This window comes from Callorhinus ursinus, unplaced genomic scaffold (assembly GCF_003265705.2).
Source record: "Callorhinus ursinus isolate GAN/ISIS: 27379988/994484 unplaced genomic scaffold, GSC_fseal_2.0 scaffold90, whole genome shotgun sequence".
Taxonomy (NCBI): domain Eukaryota; kingdom Metazoa; phylum Chordata; class Mammalia; order Carnivora; family Otariidae; genus Callorhinus; species Callorhinus ursinus.
In genome coordinates, this window is record NW_027397152.1 from 2,668,268 (window position 1) to 2,678,103 (window position 9,836).

The following is a 9,836-nucleotide window of genomic DNA, read 5'->3' on the forward strand; positions in this document are numbered from 1 at the left end:
TGGTCCATTGTGAGGTTTGATTAGCTGGCGGAACACTCACGTCCCTCTGCTTCCATGTGGAAGTAGACCTGCAGACTGGATTCTATAATCATTGATATATATTCTAGTGGAAGTCCTGAAATCACCCAGGGAGGGGACAGATGGCAGCAAGGGCTGGTTCGAAGAGAGCATCTGCGTCACTCAGGGGTGGAAATGAGAAATAGCTTATCTTGTTGGAAATTAAAGAAATTAAATAGCAATATATTCCTTACTGTTACAGATGGTTGAGAACAATAACAAAAAGCCATTTATTAATGAAAAAAGATGCAGAATGTATTCTGTAATTTGGCAATATTCAGAGGCTGGATACAGCTAATAGAAGATTCAGTTATGCCATATAATAGGATCTAGTGAAGGAGACAAGATGAGAACAAGGGTCACTATTTTTTTTAAAGATTTTATTTATTTATTTGAGAGCGAGCACAAGCCTGGGGGAGAGGGGAGCAGTGGGAGAAGCAGACTCCCAGCTGGAGCAGGGAGCCCCACGCAGGAGCCGATCCCAGGACCCTGGGATCACGACCTGAGTCAAAGGCAGACGCTTAATCAAATGAGCCACCCAGGCACCCCAACAAGGATCACTATTAAAATCACTGTAAATAAGATGCATAATTAATAGGCAAAGGACCATAGCTTAAAGAAACTTGAGAAGAAAAAAGAAACATATCCATTGGTTACAAAATTCAATACTATTAAAACACAAACCAATTATTATTTAGGAAAACAAGCTGGCTACACTTTTCATTCATACATCTTTTATGTTTGTCTCAAATGCTTTGAGGAAATAAGCTGTTTTACCTTTTCCTTCTGTAATATTTTGCACTACAGAAAATTTACTAGGATCATTCATCTAGTATTTTGTGTGTGTGTGTGTGTTTCCATTCAAAGCAAGCAAAATTTAACATTTGGGTAAACCAATTAGGGCAATATATATTCAGATTTAAATACTTTAGTTTCATTTAAAGAAAAACTGTTACATAGACCAGTGGTTCTCAAACTGGGTATCATAATCACCTGGAGGGTTTGTTAAATTGCTAGGACATACTCCCTAGAATTTCTCATTCAGCAAGTCTGGAGCGGATCCAAGATTTTGCGTCTCTAACAAGTTCCCAGGTGATCTGATGTTCCTAGATTAGCGACTACACTTTGAGAATCACACTTTGAGAACCGCTAGTTTAGACAAAGGACATGTTCCCTACCCCCTTCCATTGTTAAGTTCTCTTTGAACTTTTGCTATCTCCTCCCCCAGAGTAGTTCAGTGAGGATCAGATATATTCAATCTTCATTGCCTTTAAAATTAACAAACAAACAAAAACACAGTGATACTTGCCACAAGCCCCACCTCCATAGCCAAGATTTCCCATCTCCCAGCAGCCAGTGACTTTTGTAGTGTTAGGACTCCCATGGTAATTATTGTCTACACTTCTCATCCTACTGAACCGGTGCTACGTGTGCTATTCCACCATTTATGTAAGGATAACATGTATTTTGTGTATTTTTCCTCCCCATTCTGATAAGCTCTGAGAGGACAAATCTCTCATTCTTTGGCATTCTGGCTAAATGTTTTACACCTGGTTCACTTTCAAGTGTTTGTCGCTAATGAGAGCAAACAAGTGTGGAGACCAATAAAGAGCTAGCTCATCTGTGGGGAGCTGACAGTATTTCTTCTCTCAATGACATACATAGCCAAATTTATCTGTAAAACTATAAGCCTAGAATGCTGAAAAAAATTTCTACTTGCAAATATAATAGCTACAAAACTATAATTAGGTTTAAGGATAAGCAAAGTGGACCTACCTACCACATTTCGATCCAAATCAGGACAATTTGAAGTGGTAGTGCAGAGAATGGCTTACCGTGTTCTTCACCCCGCTAATCTAGAACAAGTTGCTTTGTCAAAAATTGTGCTTTCTGTATTGATGGGTATATTCCTAGAGGTGTCTACAACAGGCCCTAACAGAAAAAGTCACATACCTGAATTAACTGTTTCCGGAAGACTTGCTTCCACGATGTTAAATTATATAGTTTGCTTGGCCTTTATAGAAGATGCATCTGTATCTTTGCAATGTTTTCACTGAAATAGTTATCTTTTAAATTCTCCCTTAGATACAGCATTTTAAAAAAGTACTCAGCAGATAATATGCCAAGCTTGTTTTATAACTGCACTCATGAGCTCATCTGTTCTAGTAACCCAGATTTCTCTTGATTTTTGGATGGTTGATGACTGGACTTGTGCTCTCGCACCGTTTGGGTAAGAATACAGATTACAAAACACCGTCCAATATGAAGAGGGCCCCTAAACCACCTAGTCCCCACCCTCTTGCTGTAGAGGTAGAAAGTGAAACCCAATAGTTGACTTGAAGCTTCAAACCATCCAACGGCGTAACGGGCATCTCTGGATTGCAGGCCAGTGGGCTGCCTTCCCCTTGCCCAAGCGAACGTAGCGAACTAGAGATGAAGACGCGACCTTACCCTTCGGCTTCGCGGATCTCTACTTTCCCCAGCCCAGCAGTCACAAATGACAGCGTACCCGGAAGTAAACGTTAATACTTAGATCCGGAACCCTTGAGGACTTAAAAACCAAAACGGAGCCCAAGAAATAAAAGTTTAGTGAACGACTACGGGTTCAGGGTGGTTAGCGCTTCAGGGACCATTACCTCCCACTAAGCCTGACCCGGCTCTAGCACCAACTCCCAAAGGCAAGGGCCCCCTAAATCCTACCCAAATGTCCAGCTCTTCTGAAGACTGGATGGTTGGCCCTAAAAAGGGCCGTTAGCGTAGATATATGTAGAGCTGAAGCGGCAGCTTAGCCTCCGAAGCCATACAGGGTGCGTCCCTGTCGCTTGAGAGCATACACCACGTCCATAGCGGTAACCGTCTTGCGCTTGGCGTGCTCAGTGTAGGTGACCGCGTCCCGAATGACGTTCTCTAAGAACACCTTGAGCACACCACGAGTCTCCTCATAAATGAGGCCGGAGATCCGCTTGACTCCCCCACGCCGAGCGAGGCGCCGGATGGCCGGCTTGGTGATGCCTTGGATGTTGTCCCTCAAGACTTTGCGGTGGCGTTTAGCACCACCCTTACCCAAGCCCTTGCCACCCTTTCCTCTTCCTGACATAGCGACTGCAGCCCGAACACACAACCTCTAGAGCGGGTAGGGCGGCTTTCCCTTTAATATACAAGAGTGCCGGACCAGATTGAGAACAGAAAGCGCGCGGCGGGACGCCCGCCCTAAATTGTCCCCGCCCGCTCGGCATTGCGTCATTTCTTCTGTGCCGGGTCCCTAGCCCTGCTTCCTCGCTCCCCACGGCTCCCCCTAACGGGCTCTTGAAAAAAAAACCTATTGGCCATCGTCCCCGGGAGAGCACAGATCCCAAGGCCAGGCTTCCGGGGGCCGCAACCGTTTTCGCCTTTGTCTCTCTCCGTTTGTGGACTCCTCCAGGGCATAACATGTAGGCTGAGAAAGGTCTTTCTGGTGGGAGAAGACGAAAGGAAGAGCAAAGGGAGTCGAGAGACGGGGAGGAGAAGAGGGCGCCAGCGCCGGCTCTAACCCCGACTAGAGGAGCACCGGCTTCCGAAGCACGGTTACAGAAAACTGCAACAAAGCCGGTCCGACGCTCGGCCGACCTAGAAGGCCACGAGCAGAGCAGCCGCACCTGGGGTGTGTGCGGAGTGGGCGGAGGGAGACGGCCGCCGTAATTTCTGAGTCTAGTCTGTTCTGTTACTAGGGGGCTTGGGATTTCACCTCACCCCGGAGAAATCAGGTCTTAGGAAAACTGGTTTTCTCTATCTGCAAGCCTTCTCGTGGAGGTCAGTGGATCCAACGCACTGTCCTCCAAAGCTCTGCCGAAAGAAGCAACATATACAGAAAGAGAACAAAGGTGTTCTGTATCTCCGTTTCTACAGATCCTCTAAAATCGACCCCTGCTTTCAGCCAGAAATCAGTGACCAAACTGTGTCCCCCATGGACGCCCCACGTGGAGCCAGCAAACTTTGCTGAATTGGGTTTCGCAAGGGGAAATCTCCATTTTGAAAAACATTACCAGAAACTGCCCTATGAAGTTGGTTGGGGTCCTTTAGTGATAGCATGTCTGTTACTTTACCAGGGCCTTCTGTAAGGAGAATCTATCAGAGGATGTGGTTTTTGCATCAGAAAGAATTATCTCTTTTTTCTGAGGGAGGTATACTGTCTTAAATCTTTCATGGCTTTTTCCTCTCCTGGCTCTACTATATGCTAATGAGTCCCAATATTATATCTTTATCCAGACTTCTAGGCTCCAGACGTATAGATCCTCCTGGGTTGTTCTTTAGTCGTTTTAGACTCAAATATCTCAAAATGCTTAAACTTCAAAGCTCCAAGGTGTGACTCTAATGGGGGCTGAAGGAATTCATTCTCTTCCTTCTTCCGCAGCCATAAACCTTGTTCTTTGCTCATTGAATGGTGCCACCATGCATCACTTGCCTAAACCAACACCCTGGGATTCACAATAGATGTTGATTACAAAAATTAAATGAAAGGAATGTTGAGAAAGAAGGTATCTTTAAAAAATAGGCTCTTTCTTTCTCTTTCTTTCTTTCTTTTTCTTTCTTTTCTTTTTCTCTTTCTTTCTCTTTTTCCCCAGACAGGCTGTATATTAGTTGAATTGTGAGCATTCTGTTCTAATTTCCCCCATAAACAAGAGATAGTAAGTGTCATACATGTCACATCTGTGGCCTGAGCTTAAAACAACAAGAACAACAACAAAAACCAAGTGATTTACCTTTCTCATGGAAAATTTTCTGAGCTGCTTTTAGGTGGAAAGGGGGAGGTCAGAGAGCACCTCCTATATTTGTTGTTTCTCAAGTAACTTCAGCTCAAAATAATATACCAAAGTGGCATATTTGGGGGTGGTATTTTCTGAACCCCTGCAAACTGAAATCTGCCGTAGAGGAGGCAAAATTTCACCACTACCCATTTTGAGTTTTTGGCTGGGCCTGATAATTAACACAAGACAGATTAACAGGAGAAAAGCATAGAAGTTTATTTACTCTGAGTTTTATTTGCCATTGGAGCCCTCATAAGGAAATGAAGACCCACAGAAGCAGTTAGAGTTGACTGCTTATAGACTGAATTGGATAGAGTAGTAAATCATGAAAATGTCACAAGACAGAAGGGCTTTGGCTAGGACAGTTAATGGTGGAAAAATAACTAGGAAGATAAGGGTTAGTTTAACAAAGGTTTCTTTGTGCAGATTTCTCTTGGCTTCAACTCCCCATCCTCAGCGAAAAGAATGTTATTTTCCTCCTGGTATAGGGAAAACATCTTCCATATGGGGGTTCTGTCTCCTGTTTTTAGGAAAGAAACAGAGGTCAGAGCACACTTCTTGCTCCTGCTGTTTTTCAAGTGCCTTTAGCTCAAAATAATCCCTGTGCCAAATGGCATAATTTAGGGATGGCATATTCTACCACTGATAGGATTTGGAACATGCTACCCCAAAATATGGCACCTTGGCATATTAAATATTTTAATCTTGAGAAAGGGACATAAGCAGGAAGTTTACTCTAACCTTCCCCCCAAAGCCTTCCCCCTTGAAACAGGTCATAAAACTTCTTGTGCCTTCTCTATATGACTAGAGGGATAGATGAGGAGGAAAGGAGTATCTTTATCTCTAAAGACAAAGGGACCTACAGAAGAATCCTAACAAACGGGCCCTGGCTTATTAGACTTAACCGCATACTCCTTAACCTACTGCATTTTACAGGAGACAGGAGTGCCCACACTTCATCACACCTACCATAAAAATACTCAGGTCAAACTGTTTCTTTGGATCTTCATTTCCTTATGAAGTTTCTGCATCACATAAAACTTATATTAAGTAAATTTGTGTGCTCTTCCGCTGTTGTTCTGTCTTTGTTGGTTTAATTTTCACACCCAGCCAGGGACCCTAGGAGGACTGAGGAAAACTTTTTCCTCCCCTATGCCACCCTTCATTGTACAGGACAAGGAATAGTGTTAAGGTAAAAGGGGGAAGTTTTTATCCAATGAGCAAGTCGTTGAGGGAATGACTTTATCTCAGAATGAAGTTAAAGAAGCTCAAAAGCCCCCTGCTTCTGAATTTGGTCCAGTGCTATTGGTCACTTAAGATGAAAGGCAATCATTTCATTCATATGTGGAGTTTAAGAAAACAAAAGAACGAAGAAAGAGAGCGAGATAAACCTAACACAGACTCTTAAAAGAAGAAACTGAAGGTGACCAGAAGGGGGTGGGCTGGGTGAAGGAGGTAAAGGGGATTAAGAGGGCACTCACCTTGATGGGCACCGAGCAGTGTATGCAAGTGGTGAACCGCTATACTGTACACCTGAAACGAATATAACACTGTAGGTTAAACTGCACTGGAATTAAAACTTAAGCATTAAAAAAAAAGAAGAAGAAGAAGATGAAAGGCAATCAGGCACATGGCCTGCCCAACCCACAAACCAGAGATCCAGTCTCATCTTGAGGGTATTTGAAGCTTCGGGGGTGCCTGCAGTCAGAGACTGAACAGAAACTGTCTTCCCGGAACATATAATTTAGTCCATTACTTTTACATTAAAAACAAACACATGCGCATACAAAACATTATATTTTTCTTTTAGCTGCTTATTTCCTGTGGCAAATGTTAAGCTGCGTTCATGTGCTCTTCCCCCCCCCCCCGGACCCCCCAGCACTAAATAATGAAACTTCAGGGCTCAATCTGGAAACTGCAGATCTTATTATTTCTAGTGAAGAAAACTCAGAGATATTAGTAGGAGAAAAATACTCCCTTTTCCCCACAGCAGCAGCAAAGCAGAGGTTCTTCTGCATTATCAATTTACTTCTGATAGAGGAGTGTATTGAGAACCTTCACAGAAGCACTCTATTGTCCAATGTGGAGACTAGGTGAAATCAAATGATTATGGATCTGAATTCTGTTTTTAAAGGTGACTTCTAAGTGTCAGGGAGCAAGAATTTCCTGTCCCCTTCAAAGTCCTTCTACCTAGACTAAGAATCAAATTGACATGAGACAGATTAACAGGAGAAGATAAAATTTAATTCTGTATGTACAAGGAATCCACACAGACATGGAAATTCCAAAGACAGTCAGGCAGAATGAGGTACATAGTAGTCCTGAGCCAAGAACAGGGAGTAGGCCCTGGGACTTCAAAGGGAAGGAATGCAATTCACAGGAAGCTGAAAAAGAGTACATGTTTGGTAAACACGTGTGCTGGGCCACTCAGAAACAATGGGACACAGGGGACTTTGATCAAACAGGCCTTGCTAGGTTCCTCCCTGCCTACCAGACCTTCCGCCTTTCCTTAGCTTTTCCTTTGATTGCATGATAAGAAAATTCCTCAGTGCTTTAAAATGTTTCATCAAGCCTGATGAAACTAGAAATCCATTATAATTTCATTCCTTTGCTTTAGGATATTATGCAGGCCTTGTTACTTGTCTAGGACAAGCCATAATTTCTCTGAGACTCTGTTTCTTTATCTGTGAAATGAAGAAAGTAACATCTATTTCACAGAGTTGGGATTAAATGAGAGAGTGTATGTAGAATTTTTAAATACTGAGTCGTGCTCTCTACATGTTAGGATTACCTGACCAACCACAGGAACAGGTGACAGGTGTTCACATCAGTTATACCTTTGCAAGGACATCTTAAGTCTCCCTAGAGCAGGAGATTGTGCTGCCAATGGGGACTCTTGAAGATATAAAGATAAGTTTCTAGGTTGTTTAGCGTTCAGGAGATCCCCTCAAAATAACTTTTATTTTGCCTTCAGCAGGAAGATAATCATTCATATTGACACCATAAAGTGAGTTTTAAGCTTGTTGGGCCTGATTGTGTTCACAGGTTTGAGTTTTTATGAGGTTTGGATGCAATGCTTTTTCAATAGAATGAGCATATGATTAAAAGTTTTATAACTATTCATACTTTTAAGCATTATTACCTTACATGACTTGTTTTATGACATGCAATTTTCTGAGCAATACTTCAAAGCATATGAAATAACTAAAAAGCAGAGTATGTTCAATTTCCCTATAGAGAATAGAAAAAATGAAACTTTTAGATGAAACTACTTTATTGAAGAAAATATGTTAGCAATCAGTAATCAACGAATAACTTATTTGCTTTGAAACTTTATTACAGCTTTTAATGTGACTGATAAGCAAGTCGACTATTTAGAAACTATTCACCATTGTAAAGAAGAAATTAACGTTTCCCGTGTTATGGTCCTTGACTTAGAAGCGTTTCGTCCACAGGACCTAATTGGCCATTGATGACCAAGGTGGAAAAGCTAAGGAAAGGCGGAAGGCTGTACCCTGTAGGTTGGTGCTTTGGGTAAACGTAAATTCACTTTTTGGCTCCTTCAACTACTACTGTAATGCAACTAACGCGCTTAGCACAGTGTCAGGCGCTAAATAAATGTTAGCTATGGGATTGGAGTTATAGTAACTCTTAACTGAAACCTAGTTCATGGGAAGGCATGCTTTTATTTCGAAGGGACCTGTTAAAATATAAATCCCAAGCTTTATTTAAAAAAAAGAAAAGAAAAACGTCCGTGATCGATAAGATTACAGAAAAGTACGGAAAGGTAAATAAGAGGGAAAGATTATCATAACAATCTACCCGAGTAAATAGGATTGAATTCTAGCCAATGAGATAACATTCTGGAGGTTCCTACCCCTCCTGGCCCAATCAAGACAAGGCTATGTCTATAAATAAGACTGCCTAGCGCTCCTTGAGCGAGACCAGCAAGACATCATGGCTCGCACGAAGCAGACCGCCCGCAAGTCGACCGGTGGCAAGGCCCCGCGCAAGCAGCTGGCTACCAAGGCGGCCCGCAAGAGCGCGCCGGCCACGGGCGGCGTGAAGAAGCCGCACCGCTACCGGCCGGGCACCGTGGCCCTGCGCGAGATCCGGCGCTACCAGAAGTCCACCGAGCTGTTGATTCGCAAGCTGCCGTTCCAGCGGCTGGTGCGCGAGATCGCGCAGGACTTCAAGACGGACCTGCGCTTCCAGAGCTCGGCCGTGATGGCGCTGCAGGAGGCGAGCGAGGCCTACCTGGTGGGGCTGTTCGAGGACACGAACCTGTGCGCCATCCACGCTAAGCGCGTCACCATCATGCCCAAGGACATCCAGCTGGCTCGCCGCATTCGCGGGGAGCGGGCTTAAGGCTGAGTGTTTTTATGTGAACCATCTAAAGGCTCTTTTCAGAGCCACCCACGTTTTCACGCAGAGCAGCTGTACCGTTTTCCGCCGGGCGCAGGTCTACGATCGTGCCCCTGTGCATCAGATGGATCGGGGTAACTCGCACGTGTTGCGTGACGAGATAACGGAACCAGTCTGTCCTTAAGTCGGCTGGCGCGCTAGGGGGAACAGCTGAGATGGTTTTATAGGTCGCTTTTGCCAAACTTTCTTTTCACATGCTGAGTTATTAAAAGTCTGGAGCGTCAACCTAGCCTGAGAAAAACTTTGCAAGAGGGAGGACCATGCTCTACCAGTCGTTCACAACGTTACAAGCTGCTAGTACAAAACGTTGGCACGAACCCAGATACAGAAATTAAGTAGAAAGGCCGTCATGTGGGTTTGTGATAACGGCTGGGATGGGAATCTGGGTTTATCAACCAGATTTTACAGTTAGAACTAAGCCGGATGTTAAGGCCCTGTTTTAAGTACTGAAGCCTCTTCCTGGCTATTGTCGCGAGTTGTATGACAATGACCTAATACCTTCCTCGTTGCATAACATAGGCGGCGCAAACAGGAATTTGAGGGAAACACCTGATTTTTTTTTTTTTTTTG

The 9,836-nt window shown here is 43.7% G+C and overlaps 2 protein-coding genes and 1 long non-coding RNA gene across 4 annotated transcripts in view; 1 reads left to right on the forward strand and 2 right to left on the reverse strand.

Moving 5' to 3' along the window:
- Positions 1-420: 420 nt before the first annotated feature.
- H4C14 (H4 clustered histone 14) lies at positions 421-3,179 on the reverse strand. Its single transcript, XM_025858337.2, has one exon. The coding sequence runs from the start codon at positions 3,152-3,154 to the stop codon at positions 2,843-2,845; it is 312 nt and encodes a 103-aa protein (XP_025714122.1). The 5' UTR covers positions 3,155-3,179; the 3' UTR covers positions 421-2,842.
- Positions 3,180-5,075: 1,896 nt separating this feature from the next.
- Positions 5,076-9,836, reverse strand: part of LOC141371718 (uncharacterized) — a 13,515-nt gene continuing 8,754 nt past the window's right edge. Inside the window, exons 3-5 of one of the 2 annotated variants that reach the window (XR_012376889.1) lie at positions 6,323-6,374; positions 5,811-5,866; positions 5,076-5,361 (exon numbers count right to left, since the gene is read on the reverse strand). This is a non-coding gene — a long non-coding RNA (uncharacterized lncRNA). The remainder of the gene's footprint in view (positions 5,362-5,810; positions 5,867-6,322; positions 6,375-9,836) is intronic. The other variant, XR_012376888.1, reaches the window with a different exon arrangement.
- Positions 8,795-9,824, forward strand: LOC112813316 (histone H3). The gene has a single exon (XM_025858367.2). The coding sequence runs from the start codon at positions 8,799-8,801 to the stop codon at positions 9,207-9,209; it is 411 nt and encodes a 136-aa protein (XP_025714152.2). The 5' UTR covers positions 8,795-8,798; the 3' UTR covers positions 9,210-9,824.

Bases quoted from the DNA above. Each gene is read 5' to 3' on its own strand.
- H4C14 (XM_025858337.2), bottom strand. From the start codon at position 3,154: ATGTCAGGAAGAGGAAAGGGTGGCAAGGGCTTGGGTAAGGGTGGTGCT.
- LOC112813316 (XM_025858367.2), top strand. From the start codon at position 8,799: ATGGCTCGCACGAAGCAGACCGCCCGCAAGTCGACCGGTGGCAAGGCC.